Source organism: Pholcus phalangioides, unplaced genomic scaffold (assembly GCF_987345545.1).
Source record: "Pholcus phalangioides strain wild (caught in Gottingen) unplaced genomic scaffold, Ppha-v1.0 ptg000011l_1, whole genome shotgun sequence".
Lineage (NCBI taxonomy): Eukaryota > Metazoa > Arthropoda > Arachnida > Araneae > Pholcidae > Pholcus > Pholcus phalangioides.
Genome location: NW_028301604.1, coordinates 63,277,206 through 63,300,065, shown reverse-complemented (window position 1 = coordinate 63,300,065; position 22,860 = coordinate 63,277,206). Strand labels below are relative to the sequence as shown.

The 22,860-nt window shown below is 35.6% G+C and overlaps 1 protein-coding gene across 3 annotated transcripts in view; it reads left to right on the top strand.

Moving 5' to 3' along the window:
• The window catches only part of LOC149080690 (uncharacterized), a 239,265-nt gene that overhangs the window by 76,032 nt on the left and 140,373 nt on the right, over positions 1 to 22,860 (top strand). For all 3 annotated transcript variants that reach the window (XM_089239904.1, XM_089239903.1, XM_089239905.1), the window contains exons 6-10: positions 1,701 to 1,781; positions 7,738 to 7,960; positions 10,804 to 11,029; positions 19,237 to 19,368; positions 19,827 to 19,925. In XM_089239904.1, coding sequence (XP_089096030.1) covers positions 1,701 to 1,781; positions 7,738 to 7,960; positions 10,804 to 11,029; positions 19,237 to 19,368; positions 19,827 to 19,925 — 761 coding nt within the window. The remainder of the gene's footprint in view (positions 1 to 1,700; positions 1,782 to 7,737; positions 7,961 to 10,803; positions 11,030 to 19,236; positions 19,369 to 19,826; positions 19,926 to 22,860) is intronic.

Sequence of the window (22,860 nt, the reverse complement as noted above, 5' to 3'; positions counted from 1 at the left end):
AACTCTTTAGAAGCGGAAAGTCTGGCATCCCTAATCACCCTTCATTGTTTTGCCTTATTGGAACCTCTGAGTTGTAAGGGGAGTATCACTTGGTTATCGTGGAACAACTTGTGTTCCAAAATTTTGAAATCAATGAATAATACGCAATATAAATTTGAAGAATAAAATTTGAAAAATATAAACATGTTTTTTACCTGGGTTAGGTCGTATTGGGGGGGGGGGTGTGTATCCAAAAAACCCCATGACAATATTTCAAGACAGGCAACCCTAGTTCTTATGGCATTAGTTTTAATTCAGAAATAAATCAACATTTACAGCTGTTAAGTATTTTTGGCGGCAGTGAACAAAAAGACTTCAGAGGTTATAGAAATTCTGGTGGCTCTAGTGTTAATACATTAATGACAATAATGACCTTGTAACAAGAAAGGAAAAATGGTCAAAAACTCAATTATATGTAAGAATCATTATCATAGGAATCACAGACCTGCCAACTCTCCCGATTTAGGCGGGAGACTCCGGATTTTTCATCTTTCTTCCCGCTCTCTGGATTTGTTAAAATTTCTCCGGATTGGCAGAAAATTAGATTTCATGCGAGCTTTCACGTTGCCGTAGCGTCAATGATTACCGCCGTCGTTAGGGAAAACACCCATCGAGGACAGCCATGGTCATTTCCATCGAGCAGCCTTAAAAAAGTCCCTGTGACCGCATTTAAGCAACTGGCAAAGACGCGACTTCGTTTTCGTAGCGTTTATCTGCAATCATTTATCAGGGGGGAAGCCCTTGGTTGCCGAAATTTCTGTATAATCGTTATTGTATTCCATTAATAGCCGTGTGATAAACACGTTTTTTCGTCGGCAACGGTGTAATTTGAGTTGTTTTTTTGTTTCATCCGATTAAACGTGTTCAGAAAGAAAATATAAAACTTTAAGCTATAATAAAGCTAAAATATAAAGCTTATAAGAGTTCATATACCCAAGGTAGAATCACTGATAGCATCCACAAAAGGAAACACTTTTGTTATATGAACAGTATGTAGATGTGATTTCTCAATTCTGCACAGAAAGACTGACATGGAATTATATTCTGCTCAGGGGCAATGCAGAACCCGCCTTGAAGTGGGGAATGTAACTTTTTCTTAAATTGATTAAATTTTTTTTGTGAATTTTTTTTATCTAGTCTGTGTGAGTGCCGGGGGGGGGGGTCCCCCTTGGGAGAACTTCTGGATTTCAAAAGTTGGCACGTCTGGAATCACATGCACACAGTAATTTTAAAAAAAGATTTATATAGATTTCCTTAGAATTTTTTTTGGATGCACAATTTTGTGTTGGTTGAATGGATGGAGCAAGGGAAAATTTTTTATTGCACATCTTTTTTTGATTTTCATTACCTTTGTATTTATAATGTAATATTATATCATATGTAAATATGTTTTATTGAGCTTCACAGATCTTTGAGCTGCTTCCAAATATAATGTAGTTAACTTTGAACTTAATCTTCCAAAGCAAATTTGAATCCTAATAAAAAGTTGGACAAAAAAAATTGATCTAGAAGAGTAAGGAAAAATTTAAATGTATTCAGAAGTTGATGTGCAATGAAACTAGAGAAAATTTTATTATTGAAGTAGCTTGAAAAACTCAGTATTTTCACAAGCTACACAACATTATGAATGTGAATTTCTAATGTATTTTTTCCCCCCCTAGTCAAATACAGTCAGCTATGGAAATGGTTGGAAATGGTGTTGTAGATCGAGATCTTGAATTTCTGGCAGAGACATTGGATGAGTAAGGACACAAAAAATTTTTAGTTTTAATGTTGCTGATTTCGTTAACTAGTTTTTAAAAAAATGTATGCAATAGTAAAGTAAGTGAGGTGTGCTGTCATTACTTTTTTTCTTATCCTTGCTATAAATACCAGGGTCATTCCATGTCAAATCACCCAGCCATGACACCCATAGTCTCAGATTTCAATTATTTTTTTTTTATTTCTTGCATTTACCATCCTTATTAACCGTGTGAAATATTATTAGCATATCTCTAAAATTTTTTGAGAAAAAAATGTTGAAATTTATCAAAAACTGATGCAGATGACTTTTCCGAGGCTCAATTTTTAAGCGGCATTGTTTGAGAAAATAAATCATAACTTTTTCTATTTTCAATATATTCAAGTGAAATTTGCACTAAAGTGTTCACAAAAACATACAGAATATGAATAAAAATAATTCATACACTTACATTTGAAATTTACATGCAAAAAAATTATGTAAACTTTGTTTTTGTGGAATTTTTCGTTGGAAAAAATACAATTTTTCAAACGTATTTTTAGACCAGAGGCACAGCAGTTACCAAAACAAATTTTATTTTAAATTTCTCCTAAATATATGAAGTAAAATGCTAGAGAAAAAAAATAATGGTTTTTTGACCGTTAATATGTTTATTTTGGCTCGCAACACAAAATTCATCGAAATAAGACTGGATCGTTCCGATTTCAAATCATTCAACTAGATACTGAAATGCAACCCATCATCCCAGATTCCAATTATTATTTTTTATTTATTGCTTCTACCATGCTTGTTGACCATGCAAGGTTTCATGTACATATCTCTAAAACTTTGAGAAAAAAAAAATGTTTTCTAACCTCACGAATGACGTCTCTTAGGCTAACCCCCATTCAAGCAATATTATTTTTGAAAATATATCGTAACTTTGCAGGTTTTCAATATATTCAAATGAAATTTCCACTAAAATGCTCACAAAAAAATGTAGACTATGACTAGGAAAGAAAATTTAAACCTTTGCATTAAAATATTAGATTGCTAAAAAATCGTTGAAATTTAATTTTTGATTCTTTTTATAATAAAAACACAATGGCTCACCTTTGCTTTTTCATTTACAAAAGCTCTCCTGCTTTTCTCACGGCATATTCAGTGACATTGAACTCTTTTTTTTTTTTTTTTCCTTGTTCCCATTTCTTAAAGCAGGGGCCAGAGTTAAAATTTGCACTTGTTGTGATGGGTAAATTGAGTCTTATTCCTAATTTGTTTTGGTAACTGCTGTGCCTCTGGTCTAAAAATACGTTTGAAAAATTGTATTTTTTCTAACGAAAAATTCCACAAAAACAAAGTTTACATAATTTTTTTGCATGTAAATTTCAAATGTAAGTGTATGAATTATTTTTATTCATATTCTGTATGTTTTTGTGAACACTTTAGTGAAAATTTCACTTGAATATATTGAAAATAGAAAAAGTTATGATTTATTTTCTCAAACAATGCCGCTTAAAAATTGAGCCTCGGAAAAGTCATCTGCATCAGTTTTAGATAAATTTCAACATTTTTTTTCTCAAAAAATTTTAGAGATATGCAAATAATATTTCACACGGTTAATAAGGATGGTAAATGCAAGAAATAAAAAAAAAAATCATTGAAATCTGAGACTATGGGTGTCATTTCGGCATTTTGCCGGGTGATTTGAAATGGTATGACCCACCAGGAAGATGCGATATTAAGCATGTTTTGTGGCTAATAAATATGAAAACCTGTCAAAGATTGATATTTCCATTTTGAATTTCTCTTCCCCTTTTTTTAAATAAATATTTTGAATTAACTTTGGCAAACTTTAGGTATATGATAAAATACTACTTGGAAAATAAAAATTTCATCTTAGTTTATTGATGAAAGTAGTTGCTACAGGTGAATGTAAGCGTAATATATGTTAGTAGATTATATAATGTTACAATCTATAAATGATAGATGATTTTATTTTAGAGGGTCTCTCTCAAAAATATTGCAATCTTCTGTTGGCAACGGCAGTTGGTACTGGCTCATCTCTCGCTTTTGTGTCGCAGAACCAACAGGATTGGGATGCAAAGTTACAGCTTTTCCTGCCGAACTGCCGTACATGAGAGCACTAGATTCTCACCCACTACAGATGCTGATGGAACGAGATCTTTGGCTGCTATTTGGGGGACCACCAGATGCTTCTCCTCCACCTGAAGAATACGTCCAGGGGCTCCAGGAGCACCTCGAGGATGTACATTGAATCGCCAGAGCAGGATCAATATTGGCTTTGAAAAGATGAATCGCTATGATGAGAAGGCCATGTTTCATGGCTTCAAAGAAGGAGACCTCATCTGGCTCTGGAACCTGAAGTGCCGGAAAGGACTGCCCAAAACTTCAGATGTCATGGGAAGGACCCTACAGAGTTGTTAAGAGACTGAAGGATGTCGCAGCTCGGATCCAGAAAACACCATCCTTGAAGTGCAAGGTGGTCCACTTTAACAGACTTGCCTCTTACCACTCTAAATGCAACCTGCCAACTTAAGGACTGAATTGTTGGGATGAACAATTCTAAGAAAGGGGCAATGTTATGACTGATAAATGATAGAAGGCACGATTATATTTTAGAGGGTCTCGGGGGAAAAAAAATAGCAATCTTCTGTTGGCAATGGCAGTTAATACCGGTTTCTGTTTAGCGCAAACACAAGTGTGATTGGCAGAGAACATTTCAGAAGATTTCCCCCAACCTCCCGTTGGTGGCTCCGCCAACTTGGAAACTGTAAAATAGAATTTTATGGAAGTTTCGACCGTAGCTTTAAATAGCGAGGCGATCTCAAGAGGGGGAAGAGAGTTGTTGGATTAAATGCGCGATAAGAGAACTCTGATCTGGTTAGCGTATATCTCTGCTTATAAATATTTGTAAAAATTGCTGTTCTTTGAATAAATTTGAGACCTGTGAAAAATTATGCGGAACAATAAGCTAAATGAAAGTAAGGTAAAAAAATGTTAATATTGAAAATATATAGGGTGAACGCTTCAGTCTATTGGCTGCAAATTACTGGTGAACGGATGATCCTAGAGGCATACTTCAGATTAGAAAAAGTATAAAATAACGTGTAGTTCTCAGATACGTTGTTCACATTATAAGTACTTGTATATTTATTAAAATAAAATTAATTTTTTGTTTGGTCATCCTGTCCTGAAAAACCTTATTAGAAAAAGTTGTTGCCCTGTCTTTCCTGAAACCAACAAATAAAATAATTCCATGTTTCTAAGTCTAATATCCACTGAGATATTTGAATTCAAAATAATTTTTTTTATTCTAATATAAATACAATGCCACAACAGGCAAAATACCCAACGATGTGGCTGAGAAAAAAAATGCCCATAACAAATATGGATGTCATATATTTCAAAAATACAGCAACCCAATTGAAAATGTAATTTCAAACAATATATATACATGATAGAATATTATACAATACCCGTAAAGAATACTTATGGTTGTCTTATTCTAAGTATGGATAGCTTCTCAATTTATCCCAACATGGTATCGTATTTCTTTCTAAACGTGTCAATTGTGTTAGAATTTACTACCGTAAGATATTCTATTTATTAACCCTATTAGAAAAAAATTCCCTGCGACACCATAACCTCGCAATGTCCCTTACCAATCAATACCGGTGTCCCCTTGTAAAAGCAGTCGATTGACAGTGTACTAATAATTCATACTTTCTCCTATCCATCCCGTTAAAAATTTTGAACACTTCGATCATATCTCCTCGACACCTGCGTTCATCCAATGTAAATATATTCTAAAAATGAATTCTCTCTTTATAACTCAAGCCCTGTGTGCCAATAAGGACATGCGTAGCTTTTCTCTGTACCAACTTCAATAAAGTCATTCTGTAGGCGTGGTCTCCAAAACCTTACACCATACTCCAGTCCACGCCAAACTAGGCCTCGGAAAAGCGGAAGAGACCTTTCTGAAAATGGAACCAAGCATTCTATTCTATTTTTTACCACCGATGAACAATGTTCATAAAATCTAAGCCGCTTGTCAATGAGAATTCCTACATCAGTGACCCCTAGTTGCATCCGGGATAATGACACCATTCAACTTGTAAGAGAACTGTGGTTTGTTCGAACCAAAATAAGCAACCATGCACTTGTCAATGCTAATGTCATGCTCCATTCATTTTCCCATGTTGCAATCCTGTTTAACTTAGTCTGGAGCAATTCCCTATCACTTTGATACCCGATTACCCCCCATTAGCTTCACATCATCTGCAAATTTGCTAGCAATCCCATCAATACCCTGATCAAGTTTATCGATAAAAAGTATGGGGTCGAGGACACTTCCTTGAGGAACTCCACTTGTGATGCCTGTCCCCAGAGAATTTCCCATTCACCATAACTCATTGTGACCTATCTCTTAACTACAATTCTATCGAATTCAGCAAGTTGCCGCCAATTCCAATCTTGTGTAAACGCTTCAAGGGTTTACCATGTTGGGCCCGATCGAATGCCTTTTGGAAATCAAGGTAAACAACATGTACATTTTTTGTTCTTACCCAAAGCCTTAGACACGTGATCATAGAAGTAAAGGAGGTTAGTTACACATGACTTCCCCTTCCTGAACCCATGCTGATTATCCGACAATACATTATTCTCGTCTATCCACTTCACAAACTGCCTTTTGATAATTTCCAAAATTTTCGAGAGGGAGCTCGTCAAACTCACTGGACGATAATTGGACACAGCTTCTCTACTACCCTTCTTAAATATCAGAACAACATTAGCAAGTTTCCAATCTGTTGGGACAATACACTAAGCAACATTACTCCTGTATATCTGTGTGACTGGCCCCAACAATTCATTAGCACAGTGGTTCACTGTACCCTAAGGGCTCCGCGGCCACTCGAAAATATTAAACCGAATTTGAAACAAAAATTTATAAATGTTTTTGAATATTAAAAAAAAGTAAATCAGTAATTTTGATAAAGATTGCCTCGCACTCCTGGTTAAGAGCTGCTGCTATATGAAGGGTGTCCTGTAAGTGTTAATGCTGCCTTTATCTCATCAACTGTCCATGGTAAAGGTACAATTTCAATTTAAAAAATGCTGAAAAGGCATTCTAAAACTACCCTGTACCAGTTTTAAGAGCAAAAATACATTGTCACAAAAAATAGAAAATAGAAATTTTTATATGGTGTCCTTGTCCTCTAACTTCCAATTAAAAAGTTGTTGCCCTGTATCTCCTGAGGCCAATAGAAAAAATTTCATGTTTCTTAGTGCAATATTTATTTAAGGTATTGGAATTCAAAAATCGGAAAAAAGTTATGGAAAAACTACAAAAACTTACGAACACAGTGCTCTTTCCCCACATTTATGCTGTCATTTCCCAACTTTTCTGCGATTTTTTGAATTCGAATATCTCGGCGAATATTGCACTTAGTAACTTGGATTTTTTTTTTGGTTTCAAGACAGACAGGGCAACGTCTTTCTAATTGCAAGTTAGAGGACAGGTGTAGAAAATTGATATTTTTTATTTTTTTACAAACTGTATTTTCACTCAAAACTAGTACAGGGTAATTTTTGAAAGTTTCAAATTAAAAAATGTTCAAAAGACAATGTCTACGATGGATGGTTGATGAGATAAAGGCCGCATTAGCACTTACAGGGCACCCTGTATATTGAAGTGTAAGAGTACAAGATATACTGAAAACTGGCTTTTTATATAGATATTAATTTCTTGGGAATAACTTGTCTCTATGGGGACTTTCCAAAAAATCAGTATCTCTACATAAACAGCCAGTTTTGAGTTATGTCATGTACTAACAAGCAGAAAGGATATCTTTTTCTATATATGAATGATAGTAACTTCAAACTTCTGTAATTCACTTAATTTTTTATATTTTTTTGTGTGCTTTGCCTACTGATTGGTTCTATGTTTTCTTTAGTATTGAGGAGGAATTCGAGGGAACCTATAAAACTTACCTAAACATATCTCCTCCACCTATACCTTCTCCTAAGCGAGTAGCTGCTATTCCCCCTAAGAGTTCTCCAACTAAAGGCAAAGCATCATCATCATCAAGATCAGAGGATTGCAGAAGAAGTGTTGAATCCAGGGTTAATAATGTTGCTGGAAGAGATGTCAACTTGCGTATCTCTATTCAATCTGAAGTATGGGGAATTCATTTTTTTAAAATTACAAATCACTGTGTGTAAAAAAATAATCGTTTAAAAACTTTTTTATTGATGCATTTTTAACTATATGAATTTAGATAACATAATTTATGTTCTAATCATTAACTTTTTGGGCTGACCTCCATAGAGGAAGGCCATGTGACATCTAGCTCCAGTTGACATTTCGTATGCCCTGACCATATGAATGATTCAGTGAGTGACCATATGAGTGATTCAGTGAGTGACCATATAGAAGATCCTGCGAGGCGTAGTCAAAAATTGTCATCAGTGACATTAAAGGGAAGACCCATGCGGGCACAGAAGTGGGGACATAATATACTGCTGAGAGAATCATGAGAAGGGGGGGGGGCTTGGGTGGGGAAAAAGCACATGATAGAAGACCTCAACTCTGGAAAATGTCTGGTTTTCAATAAAGATATTTTGTTTAAATTTGAAGCCTCTAAATTAATGGGGCCCATGCAGAAATCGGGTCTAGCTCAAACAGTCCCATAACATATCAAAAACTTCAGTCGGCAAATAGGCTTCCCCAGCTAATTTTCATTACTCAACTATTTTTCTTTTGGTGCATAAGGCTTTTATGTTGACAGTTAAGCATATGGCAATGCTGTTAAGCTCATTTTTTTAAAGGAACCATAAAATTAATCAGTTCCACTCTCTCTCAAAATTTTTTCATTGTGACGAGTTAACCGAAATTTGCGACGAGTCAACGAAGATTTATTAACTATGAAAGCTAGAGACGGGCCTGAAGAAAAATGACGACTTAACCGGAGTGACAACTTATCAGGGTGATGAATTAACGAGGTTTTACTGTATATAAATTTTCTTTCATCAATCAAAATAACATGTTGCAGCAATTTTAAAGTTTTATGTTCATAAAATATATCAAACTAATTTATCCACAGTTGGTAAATTAGATTGGTCTCATCTAATTGACGGTCAACATCAATTCGACTAGAATATTTCTGGAAGTTCATTCCTACTCTGGAACAACCTTTCCGTTGCACCACAATCATATCCAAACAGCTAGGAAGTCTATGCTGATCCACATTACCTTTCCGTGGAGACCCCAGGGCGAAAAGGAATCTTCAAGGAGAGAGCATTGAGCATTGTCAGATCAATCCACAATTAACCAGCACATGGAGGACCACAGGAAGTTCTGTTACAATCATCAGCACTAACACTTCATGTCAATCTTTAGGATACAATCACAACGAAGGTATGGGAGCGATTAATAGCAAGGAACTGTAATATTCATTCAATCATCACTACTGGAGTAAGACCTTTGAAAGACCTTTTTTAATTTTTTTCTCTATAATCTAAGCCATTAAAGCTGTGGGATCCAATAGTTTTCCCTTCAACCAGAGAAATGGATGCATGAGTATCAACAGAAAAGAGCAATGTTATCTGTCAATGTGTAGTTCAAATTGGGGCAGACATTATGAGGTAGGGGAAAAAAGCTGATTAGCTGGATGAACAAAAAAAACACTTGTTGGAATGTTTGAACATCTAATATTCACCTAAAGCAGTGTTCCTCAAATCATGTGATATTTCCTAGAGGAATGGGAGAGGAGCTGTAATGAGACTATCCTCTTAGGAACAATATGCATTCCTATATGAGAAAGGCCATCTATTTTTTTTTCCCAGAAAAGAAAGTTTTTTATAAATTATCTTTTTTTCCCCTTTTGAAAATGTCATGTTATCAACTAGCTATAGCATAATGTCAGAATTGTGCATGCATGTGACAGAACAAGAGGGTTGACAAACATAGAATAGGGTCGTGATGGACTTGAGAGACAAATCATTTGCCATTGAAAGTTCTGGGACACGACATTTAAGCCAAATTCAAAGGAATGAAGTGGAGCTTGCAATCCCGGTGAATACCAGAGCATGACTAAAAAGCGAATGACAAGTGTCTGATATCTTGGTTGATCCCATGGCCCCACATCTTACAGTAGGGCCCCCTAGGCTGGGATTTATGGCAGACCCAGGCCAGATTTTTTACCAGTTCTTGTATAGTGGATTTATAGTAATAAATAATATAATAATAAATATTAAAAATTGTCCCGGACTGAAGCCCTGTCAGCTCCACCCTTGTTGAAGTCATGGTTGGTCTTCCACATATGGTAAAAGTGGTTTTGGCTTCATAAAATCAACAATGACTGGTTTTACGGCTGATCAGCAGAGAATTTAGATGATGAAAGGCAAATTTTAAGTTCTCGTTTTTACCGTGTTTTTCTGTTTTAAGTAGCGCCATCACTATGCAGAAAGCTATTACTCCATTGAAAAGAAATGACTGAAAAGAGCATCGCAAATGGCAAGTTCTTAATCTCGCTCGGAGTATAAAAATTGGTACAAACTGGTTAAAACGAAACAGTAACAATGTACGGAATGTTGAGAAATAAGTGAATGCAGGAAACACCAATCGTATGCATAGGCTGGATAAATAGGGAATTAACATCTAGCTATCATATTTACAGGACACTGGATGTTTGAGTTAACTGAGTGCTAGGAACCAAATACCCTCAATGTAATATTCCATGCAAATGTGCAAATTTCATGATATTCCTTTTTTAAATTAGGTATCAACAAAATGAATGAAGGAATTAAAAACTTGCGAGATAACAAAAGAGAATATAATCAAGTTTAATGGTTTCACAGTGTGATGCATGTAGTTGAGTTAGAGTAGCATATTTACAATCTCTTTCTTCATACTTATGATCCAATCATGACGTAATCTGATTAAGTTGAAATGTTTGCATATGAAATACTTTGCAAAATATTGTTTAGGAAATAAATGAAGTTAATGTAATTTTTTTTAGGTTACAGCTTTTATTCCCCAAGTTAGTCCACGTGCTGTCACTTCACCTCAACCTTTCTTCAATCCAACTAGTGCATTAGCCACTGCAGCTGCACGCCAACTTGCAGTAGCAACTGCAGCCATTTCCCAAAGTTACCATTCATCTCCAAGACATCCAGAATCATCTGATGCATGCACAAATACAACATCTTGTTCATCTTCTACTGTTAGTTCGGTCACATTATCAGGCGAGTTATTTTTATTGTTATATTTACAGCAAAATTGATGTGCCTAATTGAATTTCAGTTTTTTGGTGATTAGTCATTAAGTTTAGCTTAGTAACTTGGTAAATACAAGGCCACAACAGGCAAAATGTCCAATGAGGTGGCTGAGAAAAAGATGGCCATAACAAATATAGTTAAAACTTATAAACCATTACTGCTGACAATTTTTTAATACTTTTGAATTATAAATTCAGAGAATTTCAAGCAAATTTTAGACGTAACTGTTTCTCTAAATAATGTTGATGCTAAAATATGTATGCCCAAACATGTAAAAATAGGAAGATTAATCACATGCCTATTAATTTTCTGTTAGTGGTAATATCAGTGTGGTATATGGGTCATTCCAAAAAAATGTACAAAACATGTCCTAGACTTAATAACAGTGTCTACCAGCATGGGAAAGTCACGGAATGAGAAAAATTTCACTGAAGTCCCCCCCCCCCAAAAAAAAATCACAAAATTTAAGTGAAGGTCACAATTTTTTTTGATTCTCCAGAGATCTTCCCCCCCCCCCCTCAAAATCTAGGCTTTGTAGAAGCTGTGGCATTCAATATTTCTTTCTTCTCCCAGGTTTTATTTCTACTTTTTTTTGCCCCGGAAGGATGGATGGTGAGTAGCAACAGAAAAGAACGATGCCAATATGTAGCCACCCTACATTGGAGCAGACATTATATGGGATGGGGCAAAAAAGCTCTCTAGACTGTGGATGAACAAAAAAGAACTTTTCTTTTTTTTGCTTGTTTGGACCTTTCAACATCTGTAATGTTTCCCCTAAAGCAGTGTTCTCAAGATCATGTGGTAATTCCTAGAGGCTGTAGGAAGTCCTATTGGGAACAATATTGGTTTTCTGTAGAACGGACATGATCTTCCCCCACATCATGGAGCAGGGCTGTTGGATCTTTGGCGGGTCCGCAAGCCAGAGTTTCCACTGAGGGGGGCCTCTAGTAAATCTATAGCATGAAAAAACGATGATGGTGATTGTCCCAGGCCTTAGGGCTGCAGCCCTGTCAGCTCCATCCTTGTGGGGGACAGGTGAAAGGGCACTAATCCTTCCCCCCCCCCCCTCCCGCAAAAGAATTTTTTAATTATCCATTTTAAAATTTATTTTGATCGCATCGATCTTTACCGACTAGTTATACCAAACGACGAAATCGTACAGTATACGCATGCGACAGAACGAGAGAGTTCAAGAGAAGACCGACATCTGACTCGTTCACCATTATTTGTGTTGCGACATAACTTTTAGGCAAAATTTAAAGGAGTACCACAGTGCTTCCAAAAGTGCGCATCTGGGCTCTAGGAGCGTTGTGGCAAACTCAAAATATGGATTTGTGCACACAAAACCTATGCTTTAAAGTGGTTCTTTTATATGGTGAAAAAAACTGCCAAACTTCTTGGGAACTGATGAACCATGAATTACGCAGGGGAGGCAGCTGACAAGAGAACCACTGGAACATGGTGGTAAGCTTGTGATCTTGACCAGAGGTCTTTAACCTTTCTGCAGTTGTGAGCACTGCCTGTACCCGTCATCAAAAGAAGAGCACCCTTACGTCATGTTTGCATCATACGAATGCATCAAATCTGGATGATTTTAATAATTGAATGCAATTTCCACAAGGGGATGTTTAAAGAAATGCTGATCAAATGCTCATGAGCACCAAATCGCATACGAGCATAGGACACTCTGAGTGCTTTGGGGAGCACCATGGTCCTTGTAAGCAATGGATTGAAGATGCCTGATCTAGACGGATACCTAAGCATGACAATAGAGAAAATAACAAGCGTCTAATATTGGACTTCGAAAAATGTGAATAGGAAAAGGAATATGTGAAATCCGCATGCACGCCCTTCAAAAGGGCCCTTGGTTGATCTAGTGCAGTGTTCTTCAACCGCTGGGCTTTGGCATCTGCCATAAGTGGTTTATTGCTTCATTTTCACCTATTTATTTCCCATCAATCTTGTGTATGCCCAGGCCTTCCAATCAAGAGAAAGAAATCAACCGTGCCGCTGGATTCCAAAGGTTGAGAAGCACTGGTCTAGTGGCTTCACATCTTGCAGTAGGGCCCCCTAAGCTGAGATCTTTGGCGGCCTCAGGCCCAGTATAATGAATTTATTGTGTGAAAAAACAGAAATGAGAATTATCTCATTTGGGGTCCCCAGGCTGGATCAGCGCTCTACTGGGCTTCCCTCTGAATTGGAAAGTCGGTTGGACTATGTACCCTTGAACGATGGTTTCAGCTCTCGTAATTTTTTTATTTTTCCTGCGCACGTTAATGTAATCAGTAAAGAAATGGGCTCATTCTCGCACATTCTATTAAAACAACGTTTTCTTCTGATGCTCATCCCTCTCTGGCGATGCATGTAGATTCCGACGACAAACTGCCGATTTCAACAGTCAGATCGCCGATCGTTGAGCCAACTAAACAAACTGCTTTATCTATCTCACCCCGCTCCATTTAGCATCGTTCGGGTCTTTTGGTTTGTTTTAAGCCCACTATTGCTATGCTTCGCAGCGCAATGCTGCTGTTGTGCACACACTTTAATATTGATCAATAGTGTTCTCTGTAATTTTGCATTCGCAGGACGCGTTTTCAACGAGCGTGGGTGCGCCCACGGATCTTGCTTTGGGAAGTTTTATTGGAGGTGGCAGAGAGAGAGAGAAACTCAGATACGACAAAAAAATTGATGAGGGGGTCTAGGGTTGCCGGACATCTGTATATACGACTTGCAAATGCTTATGTAGGAATGGATTGCATTGAATATTCATGATAACCTGAGGGCTTAGGTGATTTTACAAAGTTGATTGAAGTCATGGGTGGAGATATGGGAGGGGGCAATGGACGCGATTCTTCCCCCCCCCCCAATTAAAAAAAATTATTGGAGTAGGTAGAAGAGCAAAAGATGGACATTAGCCTCCCACCTTATTCGGGAAACAACCTGTATCCACATATGCTTTTGCATGGGGGGTAGGAGGCTTATGTGGTTTGAGCCCTTAGGGTCCAGTTTCTGTGGGGCGTTGTATTTAAATCAACTTTAAATTTAAAAGTTAAGAATTTGAAACAAAATTCAGGGTTTTTTTTTGTTAATTGACTTGCGTTCCCCTTCATTAAGATCCTTTATTTTATTAGTCCAAACCTCCTAGGTGGTCACTACTCAGTTTGGGAACAACTGTTGTAAGAAAACAGTCAAACATGGCTCATTTTGTTGAATGCAGGGCTCCCACTCATCCTACTTACTTTTTGGTAAAATGTCCCACTTTGTCGTAATTTTCCTACTTTTTTAACAAAATCCCATCAACAAAATTTGTATAATTGATTTTAATTGAGAAGGGAATCATGGACATGATGCCAAATAATATTAATGTTGTAGATTGCAATTAATGATTCTGCCAAAGCAGAAATTGTATTGTTTTCAAGGTTATTTAAGGGTAAGGTGTATGTGGACCATTTGGGGGGGGGGGTTTAGTAATTTTTCATTTGCTTAGTTTGAGGGTTCTACAAATAGAGTAGTCAATAAAAACTTCTGCCTGGTTGAAAAAAAAAATTTTTTGTATTTATTACTTCATTGTCTTAGACAGTAGCATTCATCATTTAAAATTATGGTGCACATTTTGTGTATCGGTGGAACAACAGTTTGCATAGCAAAGCAGTTGGGAACATAGACCTATTCTTGGTTTTGTGACTGATGATACCTAATAGCATTCAATTTTCTTCTCTATTTTTAGGGCATGCAGAGGCACAAACAATATTTACAATGCTCAACTAAAGAGCTAGAAATGCAATTGCTTCATTTGTCAAAAACGATTACACTGGCATTGACCACTAAAATTAAAAAAAAATCCTTTTTAAAGGGGATGGACAACACAGTAAAACCACCTGGTCCACCTTGACTTATTCATATTGGACCTTGTAATTTATACATTTTGCTTTTGGACGTGGTATTGAATGAGCGTCATTCTTATATACTTACATATCTTCATAATTTGCCGTGTGTATTGATAGAAGAGAGTTGACAGACTGGACTGTGGAAGACCCCAAAAAAGAAAAATGTAATATACATATTGTGAGGAGAGCAGAAAAGAATTATGTGTTTGCCAAGACCCTATTTTGGCTAAAACTTGTTTTTGTAACCAAGTCATTTCTTTCATTTTGCTTTGGCTCAAGTCAATCTTATAGGGTACTGAAATAGTTCTATAAAAAAAGGAAAAGTAATTTAAAAAATTTTCAAAATAATAATAATAAATTTTCAAATAATAATTTATGGCAAACTCTTGAAGCGTTTACACGAGATTGGAATAGGGGGCAACTTGCTGAATTGGATAGAATCGTGGTTAAGAGATAGGTCGCAACGAGTTATGGTGAACGGGGAATTCTCTGGTTGGACAGACGTCACAAGTGGGGTTCCTCAGGGAAGTGTCCTTGGCCCCATACTTTTTTCACTTTTTATCGACAAACTCGATCAGGGTATCGATGGAATTACTAGCAAATTCGCAGATGATGTGAAGCTAATGGGGGTAATCGGGAATGAAAGCGATAGGGAGTTGCTCCAGACCAACTTAAACAAGATTGCAGCATGGGCAAATGAATGGGGCATGACGTTTAGCGTAGATAAGTGCATGGTCGCTCATTTTGGTTCGAACAACCCATGGTTATCTTACGAGTTGAATGGTGTCACTATCCCGGATGCAACTAGAGTCACCGATTTGGGAATTCTCATTGACGAGCGACTTAAGTTTTCTGAACATTGTTCAGCGGTTGTCAAAAAAGCGAATAGAATGCTTGGTCTTATTTTCAAAAAGGTCTCTTCGCGTTCTCCTAAAGTCATTCTTCCGCTTTTTCGAGGCTTAGTTCGTCCTGGACTGGAGTATGCTGTAAGGTTTTGGAGACCATACCTACAGAGGGACATAGACTTGATTGAAGGGGTGCAGAGAAGAGTTACGCGTGTCCTTATTGGCACACAGGGCTTGAGTTATGAAGAGAGACTTCATTTTTTGAATATGTTTACATTGGATGAACGCAGGTGTCGAGGAGATATGATCGAAGTGTTCAAAATTTTCAATGGGATGGATAGGATGGACCATGAACTTTTAGTACACCGCCAATCAACTGCTTTTACAAGGGGACACCAGTATCGATTGGTGAGGGACAATGCAAGGTTATGGTGTCGCAGGGAATTTTTCTCTAATAGGGTTGTTAATAAATGGAATAGCTTACCCTCGGAGGTAGTAAATTGTAACACAATTGACACGTTTAAAAAGAAATACGATAAACTTGTTGGGGTAAATCGAGAAGCTATCCATTCTTAGAATAAGACAACCATAAGTATTCTTTATGGGCATTGTATAATATTTTATCATGTGTATATATTGTTTATAATTTGTGTTAATTGCATTTTTAATGGGGTTGCTGTATTTTTGAAACATATGACATCCATATTTTTATGGGCATCTTTTTATCAGCCACCTCGTTGGGCATTTTGCCTGTTGTGGCGTTGTATTTGTATTTGTATTTGTATTTGTATAATAGGAATTTTTTTTATATTATGCTATGATGTCCAAGAGGGGTACCCTCCCTCCCGATCTTACTTTTTCTAATTTTTTGTGTGGGAGCCCTGAGAATGAGAAAAGGTCGCTGAAAAGTCACAGAATTTTGCTTTTAGTATTTGATAGAGACCCTGTTAAACATAAGTCTGTAAACATACGCAAATAAGAAACAAATGTATATGAAATGTAGAACAGTATTTTAAATCTGCAATAAAATTCATATCTAAAAATAAACTTCCATATTTGAATGTCCTGAACTCTTAGTGACAATAACGAGATATCTCGTCTTAGAGGCCATTCAAGTATTACGTAAGCAAATTTTATATATATATATATAGTGAGGGAGCAGAAAAGAATTATCTGTGGTTTCTAAGATCCTATTTTGGCCAAAAATATTTTTTTTGTAACCAAGACATTTCTGATAAAGTTTTCGCAGCCATCATTTGATGAAAATTGTTTGTTCAGGTTTGAAGACTGTCGTCCGTTTGAGTTCTCACTTTCCCCCAACACTAGTGGTTGGCATCATCAGGAGAATTGATAAAAATGACTTTTGATAAAAATCGACTTTTGATCCAGTTTTATCAATTTTCCTGACACCTAGTGTTTGCCAACCACTAGTGTTCGGGAAACTTTGAGAACTAACTTAAACGGACGATGGTCTTCAAACCCGAACAAACATTTTTCATCATGACATTTCTGTCATTTTGCTTTTGCTTGAGTCAATCTTACAGGATACTGAAATAGTGTGCTATGAAAAAATTTTAAATTAAAAAAAATTAAATATATATAAATTTTTTTAGGGATTCTTTTTTATTATGCCATGATTATGTTGTCAAAGGAGGTACCCTCCCCATCCTACTTTTTATAATTTTTAGAGTGGGAGCCCTGCGAATGAGAAAAGTCAACAAAAAGTCACCAAATTTTGGTATTGGGTAGACACCCTGAATATTTTTTTCAGAATTTCATCATTATGATTGTAATTTTAATTTTTCTTTTCTAGTTTATTTAATTGTCTATTATATGGTATTTCTTAATTTGTTTCAGATGCTATATAATTTTTTAAATCATAGTTTGTCTTTTTTTTTAACCATTGTTTGTAACAAAACCTCAATCTTGCTGCCCCAGCTTGAAAAAAGTGTTGAACAAGGAACCTTTAAAAAATAAAAATTCAGATTTACACAAAAATTTGGAATGACATTTTATGTTTGTGCTCTAGATCAGGATTGGACAAATCACAGGTGCTAGGTTCCCCCATGGTGACTAAAAAATTGTTGGCACCTAAACTTTATATGTGCGATGACCAAATTAGAGTCTGATGACAGTGCAAAATTTTCGGGATCTAGCATGGGTTCTAACCAACATAGGGAGATCTTCACCAAAAAGATGTGGAAAAGAACATAAAAAATTATTTTGGCCCTTTTTCCCTTGAAAAATACTTGGAAAAAATATCCTTGGCTCCCCTAAGAAATTTGGCTAGTGTTTAACATTTTTCGATTTGTGCAACCTTGCCATAAATAAAATTTTCAAAAAAAAGGTTTTTTCGTTATAAACGATTTTTTTTGTTTGGGTCCCCTATATTTTAACTATCTTAAAATGTCCACTTGGTTACTGTCATTTAGGAAATCTATTTTTATACTAGAATAGATCTGTTAACACACTTGAGCTCATTGAAAGGTTTATTTTTAATGCCTGGTCAACTTTTTTTGAATTTGATTTGTGTTTAAGTTAAGATTCATGTGATATCTTTAGTACCAGGTTTTTTATTATGGAATGTTCACTCTGTTATGTCATTATCATAAGTAAAAGAAAAATCATCCTCGTAACATAATATACAGCTGAGCAAGTCCAATGTCCACTTTGACCAGATTTTAAACATTTTACTAGACCAAAATTCAAACCACGAGGGGGGGGGGGTGTTTTTTAAATTTCCTCATGGCATAGATGTTTTTCAAACGTTTTAAGGAGTCTCTGGGACACCTATCACATTGTGTATATAATAGTTAAGAAAATAATAGTGTATTTGCATAGCCTATTACGAATATTTGAGATGGCTTTCTCTCAGTTAAGCATTTGTGTTCACTGTTACAGGAATCATTTTTACAGTTCACAGTCAAAAGAATTTAACACTTCAGACTAAGATGTTAAAACCATTATTACCAACTCTTTGTCTGTCAGAAATAAAAAGTTTTGATTTTAAGTAGTTAAATATATGTAAAAAATACTTTTCTATGTGCTGTTTTGAAAAAAACCATAAAAACGACATGAATGAATGAATCAAAACAACTATCAAAACCACAGGAAAAAAAACTCAATTTTTGAAACTTCTTCCAGTCATTAAACCCAAAAAAAAAAGTATTACAAAATAAAAGTTAACAATTTTTCACACCACAGTGCATGAAATAAGGAAGACAGGATCATGTCTTCAGTGATGTAGATAGTAGCATGCTTGCTCAATTTGCAAGAGAGCCTGGGTGTAAGTCCCAGCAGCGATTAGATTACTTTTCTTTCTACGTTCAACTAGAGACATATCCAGAAAATAAGTTTCCTTTAATAGTGAAAAAATATTTATGAAATTGTAAGAAATGTCCTTGGTTTTTGAGTGTTGACAATTTGATTGTTTTATTTTTAGCTCCAACATTGTCCAAACTTCTTGAAATGCCACCTAGTGTACCAGGCAAGCTACCACCTTTACCAACAGTGTTCTATTCATCAGATTACTCAACTGTGACAAATGTTCCTACCATACCTGCTCAGTCTTCAGGTAGTATGTTATAAATGTTTTAAGGTTTTGGAAAAAAGTATAATAAATAGTTGTTTTTATACCGAGTCTGCAGTTTTTTATGCAGTTAGTCCTCGGTATCACACAGATTATCTTCATAGCTTAATTTTTTTTTCCAAAAAATTATTTTAAAAAGATAAATTTCCTTTGACTCGCGTACGTGTAACTGAGAAGCAAGTCATGAAACGAGTCATTTTCATTAAAAGAAATAGCATTATTTTCCTATATCTTTTGACCGGGAGTGTAGAAAACTTTCTTGGTCTCTTATAATTGACAAAATACAATAACCCCTCTGATTTATGTTTTTAAGTTTTAAGAAATTTGTCTTCATTTTTGGTAAATTTGAGTGATTAATTCATCTCTTTTGATACAGTTTTTGATCCGTTATTATTCCTATAAACAAATATATAGCGTTAATTTTTTTGATTTGCTACATTTAGAAATGACTCATCTATCTAATAGAAGTGCATTAAAGGAAAAGTCAGATATTTGCAAGAGTGGTATAGAAAATTCTAGTTCCTTTGTGAGCCCCACAAAAGGTAAAAATATTAATACTAATAAAATTGTGCTATAGGTACTACTTCAGAATTCATTTGAATTATAGAAAATTTAGTATTTGTTTTACTTGATATTTTCTTATCTATATGAAACACCTCACTCGCTGGTGACTTATCTGTTCAGATGCTTATCTCTTAAGTGTTTCCTTGCCGAAAATTTATTGTTCTGCCATTAGCCTCTACCTTAGATCCAGAACAGTTCTGAGAGTTAAATTTTATATACAAGTGTCCCTCGCTGAAACAGTAATGATTGATAGGTTCCTCAAAATGATTCCATAAGATGAAATTGTGTAAAGTGAGTCGAATTTAACACTCCAACCGTGGGTAGTTTTTGAATTTTTCTGTATAAAATCGTGGCGTATTTTTATTAGCTGTGTATATAGAATGTGATAATACTGTACCCTGCAAAATTTTATACAACACGTGAAATATAATATTCATGTTGACCACAGCTACAGGGTTAATATAGGCGGGATAGGGAAGGTAAGTTTTCAAAATGATTACAAAAATTAATAAACTCAACTATCTGCAGTAAAATTTTTTTGTGATTGAATTTAATTATTCAAAATTATATAATCTTGCAAATTTACTTTTTCATGAATGAATTTAATTAAAACTTCCACCGGTCCTCAATCAGATAATAAATGGATCGTTGAGTGGATCTTTGTTCTCCTTGTTCTCTTGAAGAGCCTGGGACTGTTAACTTTTAAAATGAAAGTCCAAGAATACCGTCTCTCAGCTGAATTTTGTTTCTTCTATAAAAATTGTTATAGCAAGTTAGAGGATTCTGTGAATATCCATCACAAATGTAACTATTCTAGTCTTATTAAAGCAATTTTTTGGATCTCAATTTTGATTGCATTTTCTGTGTTTCCAAAATATATTTATTAGCAGACCTGTCAACTCTCTGGATTTGGTCCGGCAATGCCAGAGTTTTTAAATGTTTACAGGGTTTCCGGATTTTAATTACATATTGCTGGGTTTGATGAAGAGGGAAAAAAGTGAAGAAAGATAAAATTATTTTTTGGGTTAAAAGTAATTGAAATTCTTATTAAATAATTAAAATATTTTTCGGTAAACGAATCTTCGAATGTGGTTTTTTTTCATACAGGAATGTTCATTATTCAAACTTTAATTGCAATGCCAGAATAGGGACGCTTATGAAACGTCATGCAATCCTGACTCCAGAGTCGGCTGTGTTCCAGGGTGCCTTCATGGTGATATTTTTCTGGATGATGAGAGACTGAATTTGAAGCATGGTCAAAGCCATTCAAACCTGTTAACATAAACAGCGTCTCAGCATGCCTTAGAAGCCGATAATGGCCCTGCATAACTGAATCAGAATCGTGTTTTTTTAATGTGTAAAGCCGGGTTTTCCTAGGAGTAGGTTTTTTGCACCGCATGAACCAAATCAGCACAGAGCATGACGCATTTGACTCCTCTAGAAGCAGTCGTCCAATCACGTCAGACTTAAAGTGCCGTCGTGAGCCATATTGCGCTCTGCAGGAAAATAGTCATACTGCTTTTCTTATTGTTTTTATTGTGTCGCGCACAATTGTTTCAAAAAACATAAATAAAAGTGTTCTGAGTTCGTGGTGCCTTATTTTCACCGATAAAATGATGCATGATGTACAGAAGCTGGAGCTCATTGTCATCTAAATGAAACTTCTTGATAAATTTCTTTGCCTGAACTGTATGCAACGATATCCATTATGTACGCAAGAGGTATATACGGTGCAAAAAACTTTACCCTGAATTCATTGTGGTTGTCAGTTTGGGGTCCTCCATTTTTTTCCCAAACAATGATGAGATCGTTTCAAAAAAAATTTTGAAATTCGTGAGATTTGATTTGAAATCTGAAAGATTGAAAACTGATAAATTTGCTCTTGCATCTTCACTATGGAATTCATTCATAGAAAACAGTGCGGCTTGCTACATACCAGAGCTCAATCTAACTGTTGACGAACAACTTTTACCTTCAAAAGCAAGATGTCCATTTACACATATATATCCCAAGTAAGCCAGATAAATTTGGGATAAAATTCTGACTTCTTGCTGCGTTGACTCCAAATATGGATTTCCTTACATTGGAGCAGATAATATCAGACCAGCAAATCAAAATATCCATGGACATGTTGTAATTCGATTAGTTGAACCTTATCTACGGAAAGGTAGAAACGTAACATAATTATTTTACATCACTGAGATTATACTCATTTTTGATTTCAAAATCGACAATCTTGGTTGAAAACCTTTCGAATAGACTGTTGTGAAGTGCCAACTGCAAAAATAGGAAAACAAGATCTATACTTGTCGATCGTATTCAGAACTGGAACTGATATCACGCTGACATTCTATCAGGAAAAAAAGAATACAAATGTTCTAATTCTGAGTTCACTTCATACTGATGTAACTTTCAATGAAAACGAAAAAAAGACCCCAGAAACAGTTGCCTATTATAACGAAACTAAATATGGAGTTGACATCGTGGATGATATGGTGCGATTATACATGACCAAGACTGGAAGTCGTCGCTGGCTAATGAATGTATTTTCTAACATTTTGGATACTCAGCGATAAATGCTTGGATTTTGTACAAACGAGTGACAGGAAAAAAAATCACTGAGAAGTTACGTATTGCAGTTATGTGAAGTACTCCGTGCTGAGTATTTCAACTTGAAAACTACAATTCAAAATGCGATAATATGCAGAACACCTATTGACGGAGACAAAATGACAGAAATGCCAAGTAAGAAAGAACTGCGTATTCAATAAAACACTTCAATCTTGTATGCAATGCAAAAAACCAGTGTGCAGCAAATGTCCACCGAGAGAGGTGATTTTTACGTAATGCTTTGAGTGCTAGATAAAAACAAAATGTATCAATAGGTCAGTGGTTTCACCCTTTGTTTTTTGT